This window comes from Hylobates moloch, unplaced genomic scaffold (assembly GCF_009828535.3).
Source record: "Hylobates moloch isolate HMO894 unplaced genomic scaffold, HMol_V3 SCAFFOLD_3, whole genome shotgun sequence".
Taxonomy (NCBI): domain Eukaryota; kingdom Metazoa; phylum Chordata; class Mammalia; order Primates; family Hylobatidae; genus Hylobates; species Hylobates moloch.
Genome location: NW_026652278.1, coordinates 144,714,690 through 144,741,984, shown reverse-complemented (window position 1 = coordinate 144,741,984; position 27,295 = coordinate 144,714,690). Strand labels below are relative to the sequence as shown.

Genomic DNA, 27,295 nt, shown 5'->3' with positions numbered 1-27,295 from the left:
GAAACCACACACTTACCAGAATGTTCCTGCTGCTGTCATTGCCCCCAAGGACTGGCCTGACAGAGGAACAGCCCTTGCCCAAGTGGGATGGAGAGAACAGTTCTACGGCTCTCTGCTTCATCCCAGCAACACACCAGGACCGGAAAGAACCCCCCCGCTGCACCCCCAAGCAGAGTCCACCCAAGCAAGCAACTTGTTAAGCTGGGCTTCCCTGCAGTTCTCAACTGCTGAGCAACTTCATTTTTTGAAAGCTCCCCAGATGGTTGTGATGCTCAGGAGGAGGAAAACCATAGCAGCCATTTCTTGCTCAACTCCTACCTTCTTAGAAGTCTCCCTTGTTCAGGAGCTCGAGAGCAGCCTGACCAACATGGTGAAACCCCGTCTCTACTGAAAATCTCTATTAACTGGACGTGGTGGCGCACGCGTGCCTGTAATCCCAGCTACTCAGGAGACTGAGGCAGGAGAATTGCTTGAACCCAGGAGGCAGAGGTTGCAGTGAGCCAAGATCGCACCACTGCACTCCAGCATGGGCGACAGAGCGAGACTCTGTCTCAAAAAAAAAAAAAAAAAAAAAAAGAGACGTCTCCCGTGTTCAGATTTAAAACATTTGGCATGCCTGACACACTTCTTGACTTTTGAAAGTTCTGACATATGGATGCTTTGTTTTTACCACTGATTTATGAAGAGTTAAAAAAAATGCAGCACCCAGACTTCATTAAAAAATTTATTTTCATATAAAAGTGCCAAAATATCCACCAATGTCATAATCTATCTCAATAACCAGTTTACACTAGTAATCAAAACACAAGCCTCTTTATTCACATTGTTTAAAAATCCAATAATTTTCACACATTCCCACAGTAACTCGAGTCTCTAGACAGTGGGAAATTTGCATTCCTATTTGCTGTGGTAGTCCATATGTCCAGGTTCATATAGGCGCGAAATGGGTTGAACCCTGGGTAGTATTCCTTGCACACGACCGCTTGGTTTTCCATGTGGGTTGAATGTTCCGTGGTGGGGTTGATGGGGCAGCAATTTTCATACACATCGCTTTGCGGGGCCCAGATGGAACCAAAAAGTCCAGACATTGGAGACAAGCTTCGGGTGCTTGTGAGGTAGGGCTGAAGTATAAATGAGGAAGGAAAAATAAGTTAAAAAAAAAAAAAGCCTTAGAAAGGTGAATACACATCAGCGAATACTACAATGGTATCAAGTTACTTGGAAGTTATTAGACTACTCTCAATTTAAATCTGGGTTGCTTTAACTCCATTTTTTCTCAAAGGCAGGATTGTGAAATCCTCATCTAATGGAATGAACTTATTCGCAACCCGGGGAAGAACCCACAGGCCAAATACCCTTTATCTGGAAAAAAACAAAAACAAGTGTCAAGCGGATGTGAAAGGAGAAGCCATCGGGCTTCTGAGCAGGGAGGGTGTGCTCACAGGCAGGGAGCTCTGGGACCCTGACCACCCACTGACCTTCCTGGGACTTTCATCTCAATTCAGTGAAGTAAAGATCAGTGAGTCCACATAAAGACAGCTGTGTCGCACAGAGGGCTGGCCCATGTTCAGTTTTATCTACAAAGGACCATTGCTTGGTGTGTTTGCGGATGTTTTTTCATTTGGGGTGGCCAGAATGTCAATGTCTGCAAGACCCCACCCATCTGATTATTGCATGTCAGTTTCCTTCACAGGGCGGCCAGCCCTGGCTTCTGTGATCTAAAAGAAGCAAGCCAGGCTTTGGCTGGTCCAAACCCAACGCTAAAGCTAGTTGAGACCAGGATTAAGGAAGCACTGGAAACAATTCAGAGCCGACCAGGGGTTCACAGCACAGGATGGGCAACACTGACCGGAGAGCTGATGAAACTGGCATGTCCCCAGGCAGCAGGCATGTTGGGTGGGGTGCTCCAGGTAGACTGAGAGTTGTGATCAATAAAGTCTGTCTGAACATCTGCAGGACAGGGGAAGCCATTGGCATAGTTCATGTTTTCTACAAAGAATGGGAGAATATCATCATAGGTAAACATTTTCATTGAGAACTGAATTCTCACTCTCAGGCAAAAAAGCTTTCAAGGCCTCACTATGCTGACAAGTTACAGACATAAATACTTGGTCCGTGTGGACCAGGAGAGTCGTTGCAACATCATTCTCAAGATTAAAACTGTTTATCAGACACACAACCTGGGAAGCCCTCAATGTGGAAGGTCTTCCTCCTGGCTTGTTTTTCTCTATTTGATCACTTGATGGGAATTCTTTCTATTACACAAAATACATTAAACTACTACTAGAGATCTAAATAGTGCCAAGGTTCTTGTCAGTCTTTAAAATGTTTTTATTACCTGTCATGCCAACCTTAGCCACCTACACATATATCATATGGGCTGATACAGCAATCTAAAACCAAGGACTCCTTAGATATCATTAAGAACATAATGAACACAGACCCTCACAATCATAAGAACATTCCCAAAGCACCCCCTTGTGGTTAGCATGGAGCAATGCATGTATCAAAATCTAGATAAGAATGATACATCCCTTCCCTGAAAGGGCGGCTCTAGTATAAGAAACCATGATCTATCTGGTCGGGCGCGGTGGCTCACGCTTGTAATCCCAGCACTTTGGGAGGCCGAGGCGGGCGGATCACGAGGTCAGGAGATCGAGACCACGGTGAAACCCCGTCTCTACTAAAAATACAAAAAATTAGCCGGGAGTGGTGGCGGGTGCCTGTAGTCCCAGCTACTCGGAGAGGCTGAGGCAGGAGAATGGCGTGAACCCAGGAGGCGGAGCTTGCAGTGAGCCGAGATAGCGCCAGTGCACTCCAGCCTGGGCGACAGAGCGAGACTCCGTCTCAAAAAAAAAAAAGAAACCATGATCCAACAGTAGTGCACAATAGAGCATTTTCCAGTTGACCAGGGAAATCCCATAGCTCTCTTTTTTTTATTATTACAGATGCTTGAGCCCAAGCATCTGCATTGTTCCACAATTTCCCCTTCAAGCTCCTTTCCTTCCTTCTGCAGCACCACCCAAGGGCAGAGAAGTTAAGGACATAATAGGAAGCAGGCCAATGTTTCTATTTCACATGGGACTTGACTGCCTAAAAAGAAGCAGCAGCAGCTAAAGCCCCAGTGTCCCGATGGATAACCAACAATGTTACATCTACATGGATCCAAATGACCTAGTTCTACCTAACTGGAAGGACTAAATGGATTAGGGTTATTTTTGAAGCCCCCAGACACCCAAAATTGAGGGCTTTTTGAGGGTCATATAAAATTATATATGGCATCAGTGCACAACTGGATCCACATGAAGCCATTCGGCAGCTACTGCAAGCTCATTCTCAAAGTCTGCTCGCTGTTAAAAGGATTCTTCTTAGTCCACATACTTCCTGCTTTGACCTTCTAAGAATAAAAGAATGGCGTTGGGATTGTCTGAAGAGCCCTTACCTTCTGGAAAGGCATTGTAATCGTTCAATTCCAACGGACAGTATGCGCTGGAAAACTGGCCTTCGCATGTTGCACTCCAATCAATGAAACTGCCACAAAAAACAAGCGGTCTAATCAGAAACAGGATGTCAAGACATCAAGTAAAGAAAATGGAAAAGGACTTTACTGCCTAGCATTCTAATCACTGTGAATCCCCCAATTTTGGAAAATAAAAGATGTACTTTCTCAAGTCACAGAATCAAAGGCTTACCAAATGCTGATCACTAATGACATGCCATCTGCAGGATGGACGGCTGGACTAGGAGCACACTTGTTTTTAACTATGCTTGTTAAGTCTAACTAGAGACAGAATAGAGAGCCATGGCTTTATCAGCACTGTGAAAGAACAGCTGGAATACCTTTAAGTGTCTTTGTGCACGTCTGAAGGACTTAAACATGTTCTATTAAAAACGTCCACTCAGAGCAAGACCTGCATTCATCTTAGAGAAGTCATAACTACAAAGACTATACTTCATTATACTTTGATCCCTATTGCAACCTAGATTCTTATTATAGAAATGAGGTAGGAAATACTGTTGTAATAAGCTGAACCAAGAAAACCGCCAAATGGATTCTGTGATTAAATATCTAACATTTTCTTAAGACTCCCTAATTGAATGACATATTAATGTCAAATAGCAAATTTGAGAAACTGCCATTGTGTAACTATTTTTCAATACTCAAATTATTTGATCTTTTAAAACTTTAAATTTGGGCCAGGTGTAGTGGCTCATGCCTATAATACCAGCACTTTGGGAGGTCAAGGCAGGAGGATAGCTTGAGACCAAGAGTTCAAGACCAGCCTAGGCAACAAAGAAAGAGCCTATCTCTACAAAAAAAAAAAAAAAATTAAAATTAGCCCAGCACAGTGGCACACACCTGTAGTCCTAGTTACTTGAGAGGCTGAGGCAGGAGAATCACTTGAACCCAGGAGTTCAAGGCTGCAGTGAGCTATAATTGCACCACTGCGCTCCAGCCTGGGTGACAGAGCAAGACTCTGTCTCTAAAAAATAAACAAACAAATAAATACAATGTTAAATGTGTTCAAGAATAATGCCACAGAAAAATGAACAGCTCTGCTCTGCCAGGAGTTAGGAATTATGAGTGTTTTTTTTCAAATCTGCCTCTAATATATGAAAAAATCGTCTTTTCAATATTTTAAAAATAATGACACTGTCACCAGCTTTATTTCTTTTATTTCATGTTTCTCTCAAGGCCTGGTTTAGTCCCAATGCAACTCTAAAAGGCAGAAGGAAACACACAGCTAAAGTACACCGAGGAAAAAGCCTAGCCCTCATTTTTGTAAGGAAACCCTAAGAAACTGAACTCAAATTCCAACTGCAAGGCCTTAGACTAAGCAAGGCACCAATCAGAGAAGTGAAGCTGTACCTATTATGAACCGGGGCCGGCTCCTGAATCACACAAGGCATGCCGTTCTCCAGGGTGCAGTTTAAGCTGCTTGTCACACACACCGGCGGAGTGGGCCACAGGTCTCCAGGTGAGTACAGACCTACGGAAGAGAACAAGGCCTGAGTCCACCCTATCCTCACCTGGCCCTCATCCTACCCTTCCTGCACCTGCTCTTCCCTCCAGAAAACACATGCTGACTGACTCCTTTCGGGATATAATTTCAGGATATAATTCTGAAATACAGCATATTGTTTGGACCGTTTCTTCAGACGGTGTCCGACTGTCTCTTGACCTGGATGACAAGATGAGACTCACATAACAAATATCTGAGGAACTACTTTCTGCAAGGCCCCATTAGAGATACTGAGGATACAGCAGTGAACAAGCTACATTCAAGTGAGCAAAGATTAACAACAGTCAAAGTGTAGCATGGCAGATAATGTACGTGCCATGATGGCAAATACAGCTTTTTTTGGGGGGCGGGGGGGGATGGTCTCACTCTGTCGCCCAGGCTGGAGTGCAGTGGTGGCATCTTGGCTCACTGCAACCTCTACCTCCCAGGTTCAAGTGATTCTCATGCCTCAGCCTCCCACGTAACTGGGACTATAGGCACACACCGCCATGCCCAGCTAATTTTTGTATTTTTAGTAGAGATAGGGTTTCACCATGTTGGCCAGGCTGGTCTCAAACTCCTGGCCTCAACTGATCCGCCCGCCTCAGCCTCCCAAAGTGTTGGGATTACAGGCGTGAGCCACCACGCTTAGCCAAATACAATGATTTAAGATAGGATGGTCAAAGGCCTCACTGAGAAAACAGCTCCTCAAAGACATGACTGACGTGAGGAAGTGAGCCCAGTGGGTACGGGGAAGCACATTCCAGGCAGCAGAAACAGTACCACAAAAGCCCTGAAGCAAGGTGTGCCTGGGGAGTTCAAACAGCAAGGATACCAGTGTAGCCAGGAAGGAGAGGGGAAAGCGGAAGAGTAGGGGATGAGGCTATAGAGAGTGGATTGGGAGCAGAGAAGACAGAGCCTGTGGGCCCCCTGAAGAATTCAGGCATTTACTTTGAAGCTACTGGAAGGTTTTGAGCAGAGTGACTTCTTGGACACGAGTCTCTAGGGATCTGTCCCATTTCTGCCAGAGGCACTGGCAACCTTTCTCCTGGACTATCTTTTCATAGATGTTTGCTAAGCAAAAGCCTTGGAACACATAGTGTCTCTTTCTGGAGCAAAGGGCAGGCATGCTTGTTGCCTATTATAAAAGCTTTGGGGTTTTAAAGCTCAGGGTTCTTCTCTTGTAGCACAACCCACTGTGTGTGGCATCCATCTAGGGCTGAGTCATCCCCATATTAGATATTAGATATTCTGCGATTAAATATCCCCATGGGGCTCAGGGGAACTCATGCAAAGAGGCTGGTGCTCATGCAGTGGGCTTGCCCCAGCTATATTTCAGCTTTATGTGGAAAAATGGCAGCTACCCCTCTAGGGAAACTTTATCCCCCACTCTGCACCTGAAGTGAAGTTGCTGGCTCAGTGGGCCCTCAATTCCCAGGGGCTCCCTTAAATGCCTGGGCCTGGCTCACTGATGGCTGGGTCAGGCTGAAATCAGACAGCATCTACTGGGAGGCTGCAGCTGTCCCACCTCAATGCCCACCATGCATAACTGAAAAGGAACACAGCCATTTTCATCAGTGGGCAGAACCCAAAGTGGTTCTCGCAGCTCTGGCTAATTCTGCCCTGATGAACCTTGCTAGGTGTAAACAACTCTTAGGCTATTGCCAATGGCTTAGGTGCTTGGTCTGCCACTTGGGAAGCAACAGATGGGCAGATTAAAGACATTGTTCTCTGGGACTCTGAAATGTGAAAATGGATCTTGGCTTCTGATTAAACCTTACAGCCACTCAAGATAGAGGTCCTTGATAAGGGTATGTTCTCCACGGAGACCAGATGGAATCAAGATACTGATCAGGTCTGCACCACCCAGGCTGCCATTGTTGTTGCCTGGGTGCATCATTGCCCCAGACACGGCAACACCTCCAGCATCACACAACAGGCACAAAGTAGGCTTCCTGGAAGGATAACTGGTTCATGCACATCCTATGGGCAGTAATCACTAGGAGGGAGCTACCCAGTTAGAAACGGCTGGTATGGAATTTGCTGATATTAGCTGAAGTGATCAAACACAGCACCTGGTCCCTGGAAGGCATTTGGATCAGCCTCAACTCACTGGCCGTGGTTGTTACAGATGACAGAATGGCTCCAGATGTTCTCCTTGCAGGCCAAGGTGCAGTCTATGCACTCACTAACACATCCTGCTGTACCTGGAGTAATGCCTCTGGCCAAGTGGAGAGATCAATACAGAAACTTAAAGAGAAAGCCATCTGGCTCTCTAAGGTAGACCCTGGTGGTCTGTGGGATTTGTTCGGCTTGTTGGGTCTGAGACAGGGGCATGGCTAAGGTCAATACTGCAAAGTGGCCTCATCCTGCTGCGTAAGCTCCTGTGGACAGCCGCTGTTAATAAATGTATGAGACAGACAAAGCAGATTTGGTTCCACCTTCCCTAGGTCTGATTAAGAATTGCTTATGGAATGATGTACGCATGTGAAAATCTACCAGAAGCCAAGGCTACATAGAAATAAGGGGTGTGTATGTTGTGAGACAATTCTCCCTGGGTCTTTCAGGTTTCTGTGCTTCTTACGAGAAGCAGCACTGGCTCCTTTATTCTGACCTATCTTTCCCAGGGTATTTGTTATGCAAAGTCTCAGAAGGAAGAGTGTCTCCCTTTGGGGAAAGGCACAAGTTTGCTTCAAGTCCAGCACAATAGAGTGAATGTCTCCTGCATATACATTTGGGAGTTGTCTGGGTCAAAGAAAGACTCAGACCTTTGAAAGCGGATGCGATCACCAAGAAAGTGTGCACAGACAGAGAAGAGCAGAGCACCACAGCCTGCTCTCTGGAGGGCTCCAGGGTCATGAGGTGGAGAGATGGGGAGAAGCTGGGTCAGGAACCTAAGGTCTACCAGCCAGAACAGAACATCTAGTGTCTGTCACAGGTCAATATGGGGACTGAAAAGACTTAACCAAGCACTCAGCAATGTGCAAATCACCAGGGACCCCGACAGCACAGTTTCAAAAGAGCAATGGTGGCAAAAGCCAGATTACAGGGGTTCCCAGGGAGGACAGGAGGAGAGGAATTTGAATGGGCAACTCAGATAATTCTTCTGAGGAGTCTCCTAACGACAGGGGCAGAGAAACAGAGCAGCCACTGAAGAAGGCAGTCAAGAGACAGCTTTGGCTATTGTTGAATTTCTAATGACAGGAGTATTATAGTAGATTTGTGTGCTGATGAGAATGACCCATTAGAGAAAAACTGATGATGCAGGAGGGAAATCTGCAGTAATACCCTTGGAGAGAAGGGTTGCACTGACAATTCTTCAGGCTGCAACAGGAGAGAGGCAGAGAATGGCATGACATGGTGGGCAGGTGGAGAGGGCAGTGGGAGCTTGCTGAAGGCCTCTAACCACTTCTCTCTCTTCCAGTAAAGCAAGAAGCAAGATCAAGTAAAAGAATGAGGCAGGAGGCATTGGAACTGTGGTGACAGAGGGGCAGGGCAGGAGGACACAGGCACTATGTGAAGTGGGTGGTGGGGAATCCACAGAGGCAGCTGGCATGGGGAATGCTGCTCTCCAGCTTCACTGGCCTGCACAGGAGCAGGTGGAGCAGGTGGGGCACTGGGCAAAACCATGGCTGGGGCTTTGCAATAAAGCAATAAAGGGAGAGGAGTCGGGGAAATGACTGTAACAATGGATCAAGCCATTTCGGCTGGGCAGGAAGGAAAACACAGCTGTGAGGGAGGTGAGGGAGTACAAAGGTGATGGGCCCACGGCTTTGCAGGCAACAGACTGCAGATAAGATGTACTGTCAGTGGGGCCGAGGTAAAGGCACTTGAAGTACACACACAAACCTGGGTTAGAACACCAAACCGCACGTAAATCTCCAATTGCCAGCAAAGCAGAGTGGCACATGCCGAAGGGTAGATGCTCTGATAGTTTTTATTTTTCCACACCATTAAAATCCTACCTTTCTCTCACAGAAAAAACGGCAGTACCATCTAAACTGCCCCCACATCTTGCCTGTGCAAACTATGGATTATTTAATTTTAGATTTTTTTAATTGAAAACACTTATTTTACTGGACTAGTCACTAGATTCACTATTTCTGTTCATAACTGGACAAGTCCAAAATTTATCCAGGGAACAACATAAAGTATTTCACTTTCAAGGGTTAAAATTCTCCAATGTACAGAGCAGCTTTTAAATCCAGTGTTAAATTCTACGACCAAAAGCAAGTATGTGTATTAAAGACACAGAGAATAAAAATCAGGTTTATCCTGCCACAATTCCCGACCCACGTTAGGCAAGAAAGAAGCCCTAGAATCAAACAGGAAAGAAAAGACAAAGACAGGCAGAAGAGGAGGAAAAGAGAAGAAAAATGAGGGAGGACTGGAGTTCACCTCCCATCAGAGCCCCCAGGCAGGAGAGGTTTCCTTCCCACCCATTCCTACTTCCATGCACCCAGGCAACTGCCTTCCCCGCAGGCAGAAGGTCTCAGCACCGATGTCTGAGCAAGGCGGGTCCGCAAGGCTGCTGAGGCTGAATTAATAGGCTTCTAAGACAAAGTGAGTTGGGGAGGAAGGGAAGCAGGCCAGAGAAAGTGGTAAGCAGGTGAGGTGCTGCACCCTCAGCCTAGGCACGCTCCCCAATCAGCCTCCTTCCCTTGGGCCACGCATCTACCTTCTGTCCTTTTCTGTCATCTCTGACTAGGGAAGGTGAACTAAATGCATCAGGAGTCTGCTGTGAGGGGCCTGGGATTATTCCAGGACATAGGGCATCTGTGCCTCAGCTGTAGGGAGGGGGCTCAGTATTGATGCACAAGGTCAGCTGGGGCCCCGATGATGCCCGTCCACAGAGCAGGTGCCTTCCTGATGTATGAACGTGTGGCTTGGAGAAGGGGCTGGTGGGGAAACGGCCCTGTCCCACCCCGCCTGCTCTGTCTTCTCAAACTCATCAGCCAGAAATACAGATAGCACAGAACCCTTGGCTGATGTGTGCAGCAAGAGGGATGCATCTCACCTTTATCTTCTTCAACACCTGTAGGCCCGGCAGGAAGGCTGGGACAGGAAGGCTCTGCGTATTGTGGGAGACTATCCACGGTCCTGTGGGGAAGAGGGCAAAGGAGGAACGACTCATTTTGTCTGCACAAGGAAATACTGATATTGTATAACCACGTCTGATTGAGTTTTCACTCAACTGAAGTCTTCCCCAAGAAACATACAGATATAAAGGATGTAAAGTTACACAGCCAGAAAAGAATTGAGGAATATTAAATTCCCAAATCTAGCAAAGTCTTGTCATAACCAACAACAAAAAAAATTAACTAACATAACTATGAGGTAACCTGTGGTTTTAAATCTACCCATCAGGTAGATTTTCAGACAGGTAGCCCCCTGTCTGTATTTCCAGGTAGTTCACCTTCCCTAGTCAGAGATGACAGACAAGTACAGAAGGTAGATGCGTGGCCCAAGGGAAGGAGGCTGACTGGGGAGTGTGCCTAGGCTAGCAGTTAGCAGCAATTCTTACTCCTTTGTTGACAAACTACTCCCAATAAACCCATGAAGAGCTTTCCTGTGCACTAGTCTCACCCACTTAACTGCATCCTCTGTCTTCTTACCAAGAGGGAGGCACCTAAGAAACCAAGTTCATTTCTCACACTGAACTCTCCTCCTTCTTACCCACCCTCTCTTCTCTCACTCAATAAAACATACTTGTTTATCTTGTCCAGTGCTGCAGAAATCATCATAGGGCAGAACTGGAAACATGTATCTACTAGGTTCTTGCAAAATTTCCTCAATTATCAATGCTCAATTTCAAGGCCTAGCAAAGGGTAAATGATTCCCATCTTTATAATAACTACTGCTTCCTCCTTCTACATTCAGAAATAAGGTGTTCTTTTCTGACACAGGATCTCGCTCTGCTACCCAGGCTAGAGTATAGTGGTGTGATCATAGCTCATTGCAGCCTCGATCTCCTGGGATCAAGTGATCCTCCCACCTTAGCCTCAGCGAGTAGCTGGAAATACAGGCGTGCACCACTATGCCTAATTTAAAAAGAAAAAAAGAAATTCTTTTTAGAGATGGGGTTTATGTTACCCAGACTGGTCTTGAACTCCTGGACTCAAGAGATCCTCCCACCCTGGCCTCCCAAAGTGCTAGGATTACAGGTGTGAACCACCATGGCTGGCCTCAGAAAATAGGTATTTTCTAACGTGGCTACCTGTCTGAAAAAAACAGCGATACCTGAGCCTCTCCCACATGAACCATGTTTACTTGCACCACTCCTGAATTATTAATAAAATCAGATTTTACTTTCCTTCATCTTTAAAAAGTTTTCATATTTTAACCTGCAGAACCAAGTACAAAGAAGAAACACTTTAATTGGTAGAAAAAGCAGTACACGAAACATACTGTAAAAGCTGGAAAATAAAAAACTTACATGGGATTGCAGAGGTTATGAGAAAGATTCAAGGAGATGGGAGCTTCAGAAGGAAAATCATTTTGTGAAACACTGTCTCCTGCATTAAAAGAACCACATTATCACAAGTTTTAAAAAGTACACGTCAACTGTATATTCAGTATTAAAATGCATAGGTTATTAATATCATTAACGCATGACTGATTTTTCACTTTAAACTGATATTCTCACATTTAATTTTTAATTAAACATTAAACATGAATCGTGCAATTATACTACAATTATGAACATTTAGGTATATTTCTTTACAATCTCTTTTTGTTGTTGTTTTTTTTTTTTTTTTTTTTACATGGGCCTCACTGTTTTTTGTTGTTGTTTTTTTTTTTTTTTTGAGACAGAGTCTCACTCTGTCGCCCAGGCTGGGCGTAATGGTGCGATCTCGGCTCACGGCAACTTCCACCTCCCGGGTTCAATCGATTCTCCTGCCTCAGCTTCCCGAGTAGCTGGGATTACAGCCATGCACCACCATGCCCAGCTAATTTTTGTATTTTTAATAGAGATGAGATTTCGCCATGTTGGCCAAGGTGGTCTTGAACTCCTGACCTCAGGTGATCCACCCGCTTCGGCCTCCCAAAGTTCTTTACAATCTCCTTTATGTGTGTGTATATGTATAAAATTGGAATCATATTTCACATATACATTGTCTTTTGTTTTTTTATGCCATTTATTACACTGGGGACATTTTCCTGCTATTATAATAACCTTCAAACACAACTTAAAGACTGCATACTATGCTACGGTACAGCAATACCATTAATAATTTTCATCATTCTACTAACGTTAGCCTTTCCCTCAAGCAAAAGACACACTTGTAGTTTTTCTTAACTAATGTACCCCCCTTTTTTTGTTGTTGAGACAGAGTCTCGCTTTGTCATCCAGGCTGGAGTGCAGTGGCGATCTTGGCTCACTGCAATCTCCGCCTCCTGCCTCAGCCTCCCAGTGGCTGTAACTACAGGCGCTCGTCACCACGCCCAGCTGATTTTTGAACTTTTAGTAGAGATGGGGTTTTGCTATGTTGGCCAGCTAGTCTTGAACTCCTGACCTCAAGTGATCTGTCTGCTTGGGCCTCCCAAAGTGCTGGGATTGCAGGTGTGAGCCACCGCACCCAGCCTCCATTTTTAAAATCCCACACTGGAATCATCAGGCAAACCTTCAGTCTTCTGTGGTAGATGCACATGCACAGAATGTATCAGTGCTGTGAACATTTTATGGGGGGCCATTAAGACAACAATGTCTAAAAAGGCTGAGCGAGACAAGACAGGGAAAACTGAAAACGTGGAGAACTGCTGAGTGGAATCACATACATGCGGGCACTTCTAGGTTTTCACAGCTGCTACTGTACTAGTCTCTCAGACAAGACTTTAAGGTCTCACTGCTGGTGGGAGAGAGAAGAAATAGTATAGCTTGAAGGCTGCTGAAGTAAATTCTCTATGGCTTGTGTTCATCACGTAGAACGCCCATGAGGAAAATAGGAGATGAGGTGGGAAGTGCACTGGGATTTAGGGGAAGAAGCCTAAATTAGGTTCAAGCCTGAGCTACTGACTGCATGGTGTCAAAGGATCCGGGCATCCTCTCTGAGGCTGAGTCTTCAGATGACAGTGAGAACAGGGACACCTGCCCTGCCCTTCTCACGGGGTGTGTGGGCACGCGTGAGCATGCTTGACAAATGCAAGGTGCCATACAAACAGGAACTGCACAATCTCACCACCCTTTCTTTTTACTAAAGTTAAAAGTTTACTATGTTGAAAACAACAGTTAAAAGGAATGGAACTACATCTTCATATAGATGTAAAGGTAAAAATAACAATGGTGAGTGGGCCGGGTGCAGTGGCTCACGCCTGTAATCCCAGCACTTTGGGAGGCCAAGGCAGGCAGATCACTTGAGGCCAGGAGTTAGAGACCAGCCTGGGCAACATGATGAAACCCCGTCTCTACTAACAATACAAAAATTAGACGGGCGTGGTGGCACGTGCCTGTAACCTCAGCTACTCGGGAGGCTGAGGCACGAGAATCGCTTAAAACCGAGAGGCGGAGGTTGCAGTGAGCCGAGATCCCACCACTGCACTCCAGCCCGGGCGACAGAGCAACACCCTCTCAAAAAAAATAAATAATTTAAAAAAAAAAAAAAAAAACCTGAGCGAAAAGAGCAAGACGCAGAAGGCTACACTGAAGTATGATTTCATTTATGTAAGTTAAAGACTAACAGTCAATATTTTGTTGATGGATATATGAATGTGTAAAATTTAAAATGGACTAAAAGTACCCAGACCAAATTCATGACAGTAAACAGTGATTCTCTTGGGAAGGGAGAAGTGAACAGATGATTTAAAAAAAAAAAAAAAAAAGCAAATATGGTAAAATTAAGAGTTGTTAGTTCTGGGTAACTGAAACACAGATGCTTCTTTGACCTCTCCTACATCATTAACTTTCTCAAACTTTCTCAAAAATAAGGGACAGCCAATGTTCACAGCAGCATTATTCGAACAAACCAAAAGGTGAAAGTTATCACCCAAGTGTCTGTATATACAATGGAGTATTACCCAGCAATAAAAGGGAAGGAAATGCTGACACATGCTACAATGTTTTTGAACACTGAAGACATTATGCTAACTGAAATGATCCAGTCACAAAAAGAAAACCATACTGTGTGATTCCACTCACGTAAGATACCCAGAGTAAGCAAATTTATAGACACAGAAAGTAGAAGAGGGGTGAGCAGGGGTTACAGGGAGGGAGCCATGCAGAGTTACTGTTTCATGGGTACAGCATTTCAGTTTTGCAAGATAAAAAATTCTGGAGATGGACAGTTGTGATGGTTGCGCAATGTGATGCACTCAGTGCCATAGAAGTCCACACCTAAGAAACATCACAATGGTAAATGCTGTGTCATTAAGAATGTAAAAATAACAAACTAAATGCAGAAGTTCTCTGAACTATTTCCAAGACAGACACTAATAAACAATGATGATGATTATGACAAGGATGGAGGGGAGGAGGGAGGAAAGAAAAAGAAAGTGAGTGAAGTCCAAAGCAAAGGTCAAGGCCACTGTCCCATCTGTCCTCTGCACTCCTGAAGGCAGATCGAGACTGTGTGGACTGGGTACGTGGGAGGGCAGAGGGAAGGGCCACTGACAGTGTGCCTGGGGCTCTGCTCAGGACTCACCGGCCGGCAGGAAGTGCTGGGCGTCCACCATGGGCTTCTTATCCCCGTCAGAGCTGCTAGTGCTGCTCCAGCTCCCCCAGCTGCCCCGGCTGGCACGCACGCTGCCAGAGGAGCTCCCACAGTCGGAGCTGGAATCGGAGCAGAACTTGTCCACACATTTCTTCTCAGGCTTCTGGTAGTAACCCTCTGGAGGAAGAGTGAGAGGAGTCATGTTTCTCTGAAACAACTATCAACCTCATGCATTTCTAACAGGAGAGAGGTGACAGGAGGAGGGGGGCCAGGTTCACCTTCAGCTACCTCCGCTCATCTAGCAAGAAAGGAGGAGTTCATGGAAACTAATGGTTGCACTTTGAGAAATAATAGGGGACGGGCTGTCTACTCTGCCTATGGCAGGAGCAATTAGGGGCTAAGAGGGCCAACACCAACTATATAAGCATGATCTAATAATGATTCTAGAAATAACAAATAGCTTATATCAAGAAGACTGAGGCTACTATTGCACCGGAGATTCACAGGTGATTTTCCCCCTCTCTTTTAATAAGATATCCACTAAGAGTTTCAAAATATTGATATGTGGATGGGAAGACTCTTCAGTAAGACCAAAAGCAACACACGTGTGTCAAGGGAATGAAAAAGAGAGGGTAGAGACAGAAACCAGCTAAGTGTGCTGGCCTGTGTCGGGACATGGGGCATGTGTCTGGAGAAAGTGGGTGTTGGTTGGGAGGGTTGCAACCCCCACCACCCCATACCCCACATGTACTGCCCTAGCCCCCACTATCCTGTATCAGACCCTGGACTCAGCACTGGGTGTCCCTCTACCTACCACTCCCAGGGACACTGCCCAGCAGGCCTTGGGTGGGGCAGCAGCCTGGCTCTGCAGAACTGCTGGATTCAAGTACGGGGGTAGCACTATCTCACTTGGCTACTCCCCCCTTTCACCAAAGGGGACCTGTCTGCAGCAAGCAAGCAGTGTTCCTTCAGCAATACGCCTGAGGATAGTTACGACCGGCCAGACTGGAGGGCTGGGGGGCAGCACTAGAGGCCTACTGAGACTCAACTGAATCTTGGTTTTCTGGTCTCACCCTGAAAGCTTTCCACTGGGGCTTTAGTTATTAGCTAAGTTGCCTGTGGAGATCAAATCATTGAGGTGTCATTTCTCTTATTAGATACTTCGTTGAGGAAACAAAAATTCCCACAGAAGCACCATTTGTAGCTCAGTATCATTACATACCTGCCTCTCTCTGGGCAGCAGGTAAACTGCTTGCAATTTCGGCATCTGCTTTACAAACCTCCCTAGTGCTTTCCTGTATACACCAGCTTCTTACGTTGATGTCACTGCTCAGCTCAGACCTCTCAAAGTCACTGCACACAAGCTTCAGGTCACTCTGTTCAGGAGGCCTGGAAAAGCCACACACACAAAAAAACCACATCTGTATTTTATCATGTACACATGCAGACTTCCTTTCCATGAGACTTACTAGAGGTGAAAATATGAATCTGGGACAATAGGAGTCCTCCTCACTTTGGGTCTGGTAGAAGAGTATGATGAGCAGAAAGGGATACCAATAAGAAAAAGATTTTGTCAGGGAAATTAAGTGTCTCAAAGAAGCAAGGTTTCCAAGGCAGAGTGCCATACTGCCTGGGTTCGAATTCTAGATCTGTCCCTTACCAGCTTGTCAAGCCACATAGTGTGTGGGTACCTCACTTCCTGCAGCTGTAAAAACCTACCTTCTGCAGGACTGAAGCAAGGGTGACCTGAGGGGTAACTATTCTGTTTCATTATTATGACTCCAGATAGCGCAGGTGGGTCAGTGGCTGAACAGGGAACAGCAGAGGCCTGCCTGTGCCCCACGGTTTTCTCTAGTTCCTGCTCCACAAATGCCCCTGCCTCTCATAAGCAGAAAGAAGGTCTCCACACGGAGGGATGGCTTATGCTTTTCCCCTAAAAACTACCATATCTGTTAGCATTTTATAAAGGAAAGATACAAAATGGTCACTTTCAGGTATTTTTAACAAAATAAAAACATAATAGAAAAATGTTAATTTTACAAATGTATTTTAATCTTAAGATATAAACATCTACACTCTCATATTATCGGTATCTAATATCACCGAAATAAGTTTAAAAGTTAATAGCCAAATGCAAAATTATAAAGTGAAAAATAGATCCAAATATTACAGATAGTAAGAATTACGCACCTTGAGACTGCAGCAACACCCCTTTTCTTGTTCTTTCTACATGTTCGACTTTTACTCCAATTTAAATTTTGTAAATTTCCTTCTCTTTTCTCCTGAAGCTTTTTCTTCCTATAAGGATCTTCTTGCTAAAGAAGAGAAAGTAAATGTTTAATGGTTTAAACTAAATATGAATAAGAACATGTTTAAACGTTTGAAGACCAACTCCATCTGAATTCAGAATGTCCCAGTGCTGTTGAAAACTGAGAAGTGTGTTTCTCAGCCTCTAGTTTGTTTTCCCCTCTTGCTCTACTTCCCTCAAGCTCCACAGAAAAAGAAGAAAAAAGAATTGTTGCCTATAAAATTCCTAAGAGGCTAAAAAGGAAAAACATCTGCTAGCAATTTATGACCAGCTTGCTGTTAACTTTGCAACAATAAATCCTCCAACCTTCACCTGTTAATTTGGTATGTGCAACTCACATAAATTACTGTACTATGAAGAAAAATTAGGTAAAAACTCGACTTAGGATCAAGTTGTGTCTTTACATTTTTGTTTATAGACGAACTTTAGGAGAACTGCCAAATCTCTATAGAATGCTCCAAACTAGTGTAAGCTTCTTGGGTAAATAGGCAAGAATATGCTTGATGTTTTAAAAATGTGGTTCTGAAAAGCATCAGCATGAGATGCATAAACATTATATATATATATATGTATTAAATAAGTATAGTTTCCTCAGTTGGAGCCTTTTCCTCTTTTCAATGTCAGGTATGGTCTATTAACAGACCCAGCGGGAGAGGGATTCCCTTTGCCCTTTCAAACTATGAAGTAGCTTAAGTCTTTAACATATTCTAAAACTTATTATTCCCCTTCCTTCCACATGTTCCCTCTTAAAGCAGAGACACTCTCAGTGGGTAGGCGGTGGTGGGAGCTCACACTGAGACCCAAGGGCTTAAAAGACACATCTCTTCAGCGTGTTAGGTCCTTTCAGGAGGAAGATATATCTTCTCCAGGCACCTCACAGAGGCAAATCCCCTAGATCCAGAAGAGTCCCCTTCCTACTGACTGAAGGATTCACGCTTCATGGAAAGCAAAGATTGGCTCATTTTACCTTCTCTTTCAGAAGGTTGGCCCAGCAATCAGAGCAGGAATTGTGAAGTTGAAACACACACTCAACTAACACGAGTAACTTGGAAGGAGAAAAAGAAAAGGTTTTAGGTAATCTGCAATACCTACAAGTTCTATGTCTGAGATATTAGAACCCTTATGCATCTATTAAAGCAATGTGCACACCACAGTAAATAAAAACTAGAAGCGAAATGGGATTTTTAACTGTGTAGGCAGTGGGATTATGACATTTTTTATTTCTCCTTTATACACCTTTGTTTCCCCCAATAAGTATGTATTAACCTTTTTCTGATTCTGAAGGTATTTTAAAAACCTGAGAAGTTAAACATATAAAGCCCTATTGTACAGGACCTTATGCTAATTGCTTAAGTTTGAAGTTAAACTGAAGGACATGCAGACTCGGGATTTAATGTTAAACAGACATGCACCACATTTCTTCATGTATTGTTCCTTTGTGTATTTCTAACTTGCTGGGGAGGTTTCCCACCCCCGTCCACTCAAGGGCCAACAAAGGCTTGTCAACACAGCAAGTACTTGAGCCTATCCATCCCTCCAGGGTCAGGTACAAATAAAAAATCAGTCTCTCAGTGGGGTCTGAGACAGCATGAGCTGGTAAGCAGTCACTGATACTTGGCTGCCTTTCTCAAATCCGTCTGGTTGGAACTGTTATCCTGTGCAAGCAAAAGGGTGAGTACATTCAGGACTACTGAGAGGCGGGACTCGGTGACCAGAAGCATCAAAGAGTTCTCCGTGAGTATGACAAAGAAAAGGGGAATGCAGGACAAGCTAGATTCAGAGGCGTGAGACGTATCCCAGAAAGAGTGGCAGGGAGCACCTTCTGAAGCACTGGGCAGTGAGGAGGAATGTGGCTGAGAGAACAGGCCTGCAATGGAGACAGCAGGTGGAAAAGGGAGGGAAATTGAGCCAGAGCACACAGCAACAGACTTGTCAAGAAATCCGCGGAAGAGTAAAGCACCACCTGGCTGCTTTCTGGTACAGAGGATCCCAGAGAGAGAAGGACAGGACTAACCAGGAAACTGAAGAGTCACATGGAACGGCAATTAGCAGCACATCTCGGAGGCTAAACTGCCTAGTTTCAATCTCGTGCCTTGATTACCAGCTGTGTAACCTTGGGCAAGTTACTTAGCCTCCCTGCCTCAGTTTCCCGAGTCATCCTCAAAGCATTGTGTGGACTAAATTACCTAGCATCTCATAAGCCATTTAAATGAGACTTAGTTATTGTCATCATTATTATTGGGTTATTTGGAGGTTTTTTTGGTGGGGTTTTTTTTTTTGAGACAGGGTCTTGCTCTGTTGCTCAGGCTAGAGTGCACTGAGGCAATCACTGTTCACTGCTGCCTCAACCTCCCAGGCTCAAGCAACCGCCTACCTCAGCCTCCTGAGTAGCTGACACTACAGGCAAGTGCCACCATGCCCAGCTATTTTTTTTTTTATTTTCTGCAGAGATGGGGTCTTGCTGTGTTGCCCAGACTGGTCTTGAACTCCTGGGCTCAAGAGATTCTCCTGCGTCAGCTGAACTATTTGAACTAGTTACGTTTGCTGATCTCTCTGATAGAGGTGATGATTTAACAGATGGCAGTGTGGAGAAAGAGTTCCTAAGCTTTACTAAAAGCAAAGGAAGAAATCGAAGAAGAGAAATCACAAACTTACTGCACAAAGCCATTCTTAAAGCCACTGTGCATAAGTAAAATCAAATAAGCAATAACTAAGTTTGCTTAGTTTCTTAGCAAACTAAGAAAAAACTCTGATATACAATATTTGATACAGTTGATATCTTTAACACAGAAAGTGCTCTTACAGAGAATAAAATATTCAAAAGAAAAATGGGCAAAGGACATGAAATACAAATTCATGAAAGAAATATAAAAGCAAAAAAAAAAACCAGGAAGAGCTCATCCAAAATATTTCATCATAAAATAATGTTTTTAGAAAAGGTGAATTATAGACTACCTTGTGTCTCCTCTTTCCATTTTGGTTTTAGAAAACACAAATGTGTTTATGATGCATAAGCACTAGGAAATGGCTGGGAAAGCAGGATCCTGTTCACTGTGTCTGCCTCTGAACTGTGGAAGCAGAACTAGGTTAGACTTTTACCTCTACATTTCCAGAATTTCTTTTCAGTGGTAGCATTTTGGATGGATAGTTTTTTGTGTGTTTTTCAGCCTTCTACAAAAAATGAAGAAAAATGCTCACCTTTCCATAGTAAGAAAACCAAAACACAACGGCTCACCTATCACACTAAGATTTTGCAAAAAATTTTTGCCGCACAGAGAATGAAAGTAGCATTCTCAGAAATGACATGTGAACAAATCGGTACCAACTTTCTGGAAAGCAATCTGTCAGCACACATAGGAACTTTACACAGTTGATCCCTGTATTAGTCCGTTTTCATGCTGCTGATAAAGACATACCTGAGACTGGGCAATTTACAAAAGAAAAGTTTACTGGACTCACAGTTCCATGTGGCTAGGGGAGGCCTCACAATCATGGCAGAAGGTGAAAGGCAGGTCTCACATGGCAGAAGACAAGAGAAGGGAGCTTGTGCAGGGAAACTTCCGTTTTTAAAATCATCAGATCTCGTGAGACTTACTATCATGAGAACAGCACAGGAAAATCCCACCCCCATAATTCAACCACCTCCCATAGGGTTCCTCCCATGACATGTGGGAATTATAGGAGTTACAATTCAAGATGAGATTTGGGTAGGGACACAGCCAAACCATATCAATACCCTTTCATTCTATTTTTTGACATCTATAACAAAGACTTACCAGGTACACAGGTAAGAGGAACAAAATTGTTCATCACAGACTTATTTATGAAAGTAAAAAGTTGGAAACAATCTTAATGTCCAACTGCAGGAGAATGGTTTAAATTATGGCACAGTTAAATGATGAAATGTTATGTAACCACTGAAAACAAAGCTCCCTATTTAATTTTTATAGAAAATTTAGTTATAATCTTATGGCAAAGCTACAGACAATAATAATTATCTTAACTATTTTGAGATAATAGTTTTTAAAAATCTGCATAGAAAAGAATAAAAAATGTTAAAAGTGGTTTATTCTGGATAGATCTTTTTCTACCTTATTCTTTATGCTTCTATAATAATCATGAATTACTTTTCTAAGGGAAAAAAGTCTGCTTAAAAGAAAATAAAAAGCAAAAGCTAGGGTTAAAATTTAGTTTGTGGATTCCAAACCTGGGCTTCCACCTTCCTTGCCAATAAATCCAGAGGAATGTTCCATATGTATTATATAGACAGATTTATACAATTTTGTAAGCTGCAAAATTAGGCTCTAAGAATGTGCAAGAAAAACAAACACTGGGCACTGCACTTGGGAATGTACTTATTGAGAATGATTTTCACCAAATGAACAATGAAATGGAAAGTGTTAATACACTCACAGGATTTTAAAGAACAGTTCTACAAAACAAGGAGTGAGTTACAGAGACAGGAAAGAAATGACAAACCACTGCCCCCAAATCTGCACCAGAGAATCCACCTTGGTTGACTTGGTTGGGAACAACCTTGGGCCACAAAGTACAGCCTATGCCACCCACATCCCTCAGATGGGCAGGTCTCCTGTGAACCGAATGCCACCATTAGATGCAGATGTCTGTCCTACACAGGTTTACAGACCAAACAAGGAGGGAAGGTCTTATACAACCACAGAGATCGACAGCAAGAACTGCCTTGAGCTCTAGGGACAGAGGTAAACAGCAAGACCCATGCCCTCAGGGATCTAATGGTAAAGACACACAGAGAAGAAAATAACTTGAAGAAATTAAGAAAACGGCCATAACCAAGGGCACAACTAAGCCTAGCACAGACAGCCAGGAAGACTTCAGTGCTGGGAGGAGAGTCTGAAATAGGCGATGGCACCCACGCATGTGGCAGGTGGAGGCCAGTGGCAGCACCATTATTCCTTAGGGCCATCTTAGGTTGAAGGGACCTTGGGATAATCCATTCCAGCCTCTCCTCCCAGCACACAAGGCTATGTACCTGCTGGAGTCAGTGCATGGCAGCATCAGTTTCTATTTCATTGCAGGGCAACAGGTAAGACTCCAAAGCCCATATCAAAAGGATTTTTTTGTTTTTTTTTGAGACGGAGTCTCACTCTGTCACCCAGGCTGGAGTGCAGTGGCACAATCTCGGCTCACTGCAAGCTCTGCCTCCCGGGTTCATGCCATTCTCCTGCCTCAGCCTCTCCGAGTAGCTGGGACTACAGGCGCCCGCCACCACTCCCGGCTAATTTTTTTTTTTTTGTATTTTTAGTAGAGACGGGGTTTCACTGTGGTCTCGATCTCCTGACCTCGTGATCTGCCCGCCTCGGCCTCCCAAAGTGCTGGGATTACAAGCGTGAGCCACCGCGCCCGGCCTCAAAAGGATGTTAAGTTCAACTCCTAACTCATTCATTCCCACCTATCCCAAATTCAATGACTATTTCTGTTCCTGAAAATGTGCCCTACCCTCACACCTTTAGGCCTAGCTTTTTGTATACTTGCTATACCTGCACCCTCAGCCAGTCTGCAAATTCAACACTGCCTCCTCCCCAAAGTTTGAACTCGAGGCCCTCGTCTTTTCTCTGTGCATACCTCACAGACTCCATGTCCAACCACCACATGGGTAACCCCCAAATCTCAAGCTCCAGGCCTAACTTGCTGCCGAAGCTCTAGTTCCCCACCTCCAGCCAAGTTACTACTCAAGTACACTACACATCTCACTTCAATGTTCAGCCATCCCTTTCTGTTGGTAGCAATCATTATTATACCTATCACTTTGAGACTTACTGCTTGTCAATACTTTGTAAGTGCTGCCATTCTAAAGCAATTCTCATATTAGCCCATTTAATCTTCACAACTCTTTAAGGTAGGTATACAATTATCATCCTTATTTTGCAGAAGGAGGAAAATGCAATGTTAAGTAACTAACCGAATATTATAGAATGAATACATGATGATGCAGATTCAAACCCAGAAGAAGCCTGGCTGTAAAGTGCATGCTCTTAACATGATAACAACGCTGCTTTGACAGACATAAAAATGAGCTCATCACCTCCATCAGAATTCCCCATTCTAGTCACCCAGGCTTGGAACCTTGGAGCTATCTTTGGTAAATGGCAATGTGAAAAAATGACTCCTCTCCTGTATGCATTTAGTGCTAAGAAGTCCTGATGGTTTTCTCTTCTAAAATGTCTCTTACCTACTTTCCTATCCTTTACTCCTGCTTAAATGTAAGCCTTGATTACATCATATCTCCCCGCAGAGTAACAGCCTCTTTGTTAGAAAAGAGCTGGTATCCATTTCTTCCCTCTCAAATTCAATTTCCAAAACATTGAGAATGATCTTCCAATAATGTCTTATATTCACATTCATTCAAGCATTTATTCAACTACACTGGTTCTACATAACAGGCATCCTAACAGTCTTTATAAAACTGAATTGAACAATATCCAATTATTACCTTCAGGAAGATCACAGCCCACAGGTTGCTTTCAATTTGTTAACCACTGTCCACCGCCCCCCCCGCCCCCCACCAACTCAGAAACCTTCAATAGCTCCCCAAAATCTGCAGAAAGGTCCCAAAGCAGTAATCCTCAGGCCAAATCCTCCAAAACAACTTTTTGTTTGGACAAATATGCTTTTAACAAATTTGATTCTGAAATTCCTTAGCTGGCAACAATTCTTCAGTTCTCTACAGATACCACCACCTTCCTATTGCCTTCACTTAGCCTATGTCACCATTTGTGCTTCCCATCAAGACCTAGGGAAGAAAGTCTGAACTTTCAATCAGCATTCAACGGCCTTCCGACCTAGGAGGACTCTGACCTCTCCCTCCCATTACTTCCCCAAAGGTAGCTTCTTCCCAGTCAGATGGCTCCGACTGCACCCAATTATGCCTCAATGGTTCCTCCACCTGCAGGGCTCAGGGCTGCCCGCTGCCCATCTTCCCTTCTCTGTTCTTCCACATGCTACCTGCACAAGTTTCCACCTCCTCTGGGAGCTTTCCACGGCACCCTGGCCTACACAGATTTTTCAATCTCTGAAGTCCCCTCTACTATGAATCTTGGTGTTTGGTTACACAGAAACCTCTTGTCTTTCCAAACAGACTGTAAATTCGTAGTTCGGACTGCTTGCAACATACTTATTTTATATCATTTCCACTTTATTTGAATCAAAAAATTCATGTTTGTTATAAAGTTTTAATAAAAGAGAAGAAAATAAAGAAGGAAAAAGAAATAATCCAAAATCCCACCACTCAGAAATAACTAGGGTCTCCCATTAATTGTTTTGCAAACCTCATTTGTGAGTATTTTTCTATGAGCCTACACACATGAAAGAATGGCAGTACAGATGATGGGAATAATTTATAACACTAGGAATATATATAATTTTTAACTAAAAATGTAAGGGTCAATTTTATATGAATTTAACATAAGAAAAATAAACCAAAGTAGAACCAAGGGAACTGCCACGTTTCGAATAATTATTTCTTCAAGACATGCGATATTAATTCCTTAAAGATCTCTCCAAGGTTAAGAAAAAGACTGTAAAAATATTTCCTTAAGTTATCACCCTTTTAAACTACACGTTTCATGTTTTCATAGTACTGGCTCTCTACTGAGATTAAGATTAAAATTTATTTTCACCTACCTCTCAATCCCACCTCCTGGTTTTTGCAGATTATATTACTATTTTTACTTGTTAAAATTTCAATTTTCCAATCTGTTCTGTGGATATAATTGCCAAATTTTTAAGTCTTCGTTCTGGATACAAAATGGATTGAAACCTCAACAAGAGACCTCTATTATGCCTTCTTCCATCTGAGTGTTTATTTGTACTTCTTTCTTGCTTGGCTAAATTTCATTAACTTGATTTTACAAGAACAGCTTATGATTTCATTTGTATTTAAGGATGTCTGCCTGTTGCCTTTGTACTTGAGTATTAACTTGGCTGGATGCAATATTCTTTGTTTATATTTCCATTCTCTCAACGATACTGCTCCACTGTTCCCTGGTGTTAGATGTTCCTATCAAAAAGTCTGAGGCAAGCTTAAGTTTGTACTTCTTGATTTTTCTGTCTTTGCACAACTCCTCATGTTTGAAGTTCAGTTAATTTAACTAAGTGCCGATGCCCATTATGATGTATCAATTTTTCCTGTTGTACACATTGTGCCCTTTTGATCTACAAATTTAGTTCTTCCCTCATATCAGGAAAATTTTCTCCTATTATATCATGAATACTTTTCTCATCTTTTATACAGAAGATGATAACAGATATGGGGACAAAGACAGACAAAAAGCAATACAACTCAGCAAGAGTATGCCCTAAAATATAGATGTTCAGTAATAATGGATAGAAGGAATATGTTAGTCAAGTTCTACTCTGCCATCATTACCTAGGAATGACCCATTTGCTTAAGAACAGATTCTCTTCAGAGTAAAAGCTATCTGGTTTCTCTAAAAATTACTATAGTAACATCTATATAATTAGAAGGTAAATAAAATTCTCTGAACACACATACATCAAACTCACCAGTTATTAATATGGATTCAAATGCAGTGAAACATACGAAATATACATATTCACTTAATACAAAGTCCTAAAAATGGATTTTGTTCTTTTTAATAGGCAAGAAAAAAAATACAGACCTCTACGAAAAGTATGTCCTGTTTCTCAGAACACATGTCTTCTCTAGATGTTTTGTGAATCTTCTTTTCTGAAGAAGGCTTTGTGTCCACCTTCTTCAAAGTTTCACAATGATCTACTTCATTCTTGACAGGTACTTGCTGGTTATTCCCTTTAATAAACAAAAACAATTCAATTTCTAGCTAATAGTTTCCACTCACATTCCCCATCTTCTTTCCTACACCAAACATCTAATTTGACTTCATTAATTTATTATGAAGTTAAATTAAATTTAGCACTGTTTTTAACATCCATGATGCTCTAGAAATTTATTTTGTTCATAGATGAAAGTATACTTATATTAAGAGTTCTACAAAAAGTCTTTAAAAGAGGTCAAGGAAAAAAGTTGGGGGGGACACCAATATTCACAGCATCATTATTCATAATAACCAGAAGGTGGGAAAATGCCAAGTGTCCATTGACGGATAAATGGATAAACAAAATATGGTATATACATACAACAGAATACCATTCAGCATGACTCATTGCACAACAATGTGAAATACTTAAGACTACTGAACTGTATGGTTAAGATGGTCAAGATTTTTTTTTTTTTCCAAAAAAGGAATGAAAGTCTGGCACATGCTACAACATGGATGAACCTTGAAGACATCATGCTAAGTGAATTTAGCCAGATATGAAAGGATAAATGTTTTATGATTCCACCCACGAGGGACCTAGAGTAATCGAATTCATAGAGACAGAAAGTAGACTGGTGGTTACCAGGGGCTGGGGACAGGAGATAATGGGTATTTATTATGTAATGGGTGCAGATTTACTGTCTGAGATGATTAAAACTTCTGGAAGTGGAAAAGGATATGGACAGTGGTGATGGTTGCACAACAATGTGAATGTACTTAACGCCACTGCATTTGATAATTTAAAATGGTTAAAATAAGTTTTCTGTGATGTATATTTTATATATACATGTTTTTAATCTGGCAAAGAGGGAGAGAAGGATAAAGACTTGGATTCTGGTCACGACAGCCACTAATCAGTTTTACAGTCAAAGTTAAGTCTCTTAATCTGCCTGTGCCTTAGTTTTCTTATTTATAAAATGAATACAACCCCAGCTTCCTTGCCTCTCTTGTTTGACAGTTATAAAGATGAAAAGAGAACAGATACAAATGTAAAGCATCCCCACCCAAGGACACACGACTGTTTCATGGAAGGTCCTCCCTGCTACAGTGAATGCCTGCCCTGCCCGTGTGGAGCAGCCAATCAGCAGAGGAGCCAACAGCTGATTAATCAGATGGCAAAAGTGGGTGCTGGGAGGAACCTTTTCTGAAAATATGTTTTCTTCCATATTTCTTTTAAGTGATTTCATAAGTATACTTCTTCTATCTCTTATCCCACAATAAAGGCAAATGAACTTCAACCCCACAATAAGCGGCCTGTTTTCTAATTTGAAACGATGTATTTCAGTACCTTTTTCTTTTTTTCTTGAACTAAGAATCCCTAACGATACCTCTGAAATCTGAGAAGTCTAGACGACCATAGGGCAGAGCAAATATTTCCCAGCAAAGCAGGCTGCAGGCTCTGGTAGGATGGACACCTAACCAGATTATCAGCAGAGGCTCCAATCCAGCCCTTCTGTGGGACTCGAGGCAGGGAAGGTCTCTCACCCACAGAAGGAAAGG

At 43.1% G+C, this 27,295-nt stretch overlaps 1 protein-coding gene across 5 annotated transcripts in view; it reads right to left on the bottom strand.

The window, feature by feature from the left end:
- Positions 1-794: 794 nt before the first annotated feature.
- The window catches only part of TMEM131L (transmembrane 131 like), a 171,350-nt gene continuing 144,849 nt past the window's right edge, over positions 795-27,295 (bottom strand). For 2 of the 5 annotated variants that reach the window (XM_032148459.2, XM_032148462.2), the window contains exons 26-35: positions 25,619-25,767; positions 16,841-16,965; positions 15,873-16,039; positions 14,642-14,827; positions 11,440-11,518; positions 10,021-10,103; positions 4,871-4,991; positions 3,443-3,531; positions 1,850-1,989; positions 795-1,121 (exon numbers count right to left, since the gene is read on the bottom strand). In XM_032148459.2, the coding sequence (XP_032004350.1) occupies positions 846-1,121; positions 1,850-1,989; positions 3,443-3,531; positions 4,871-4,991; positions 10,021-10,103; positions 11,440-11,518; positions 14,642-14,827; positions 15,873-16,039; positions 16,841-16,965; positions 25,619-25,767 (1,415 nt within the window). In that variant the 3' untranslated portion in view covers positions 795-845. Of the gene's footprint in view, positions 1,122-1,849; positions 1,990-3,442; positions 3,532-4,870; positions 4,992-10,020; positions 10,104-11,439; positions 11,519-14,641; positions 14,828-15,872; positions 16,040-16,840; positions 16,966-25,618; positions 25,768-27,295 lie in introns of those variants that run through there. The other 3 variants (XM_032148470.2, XM_058436836.1, XM_058436837.1) reach the window with 3 other exon arrangements.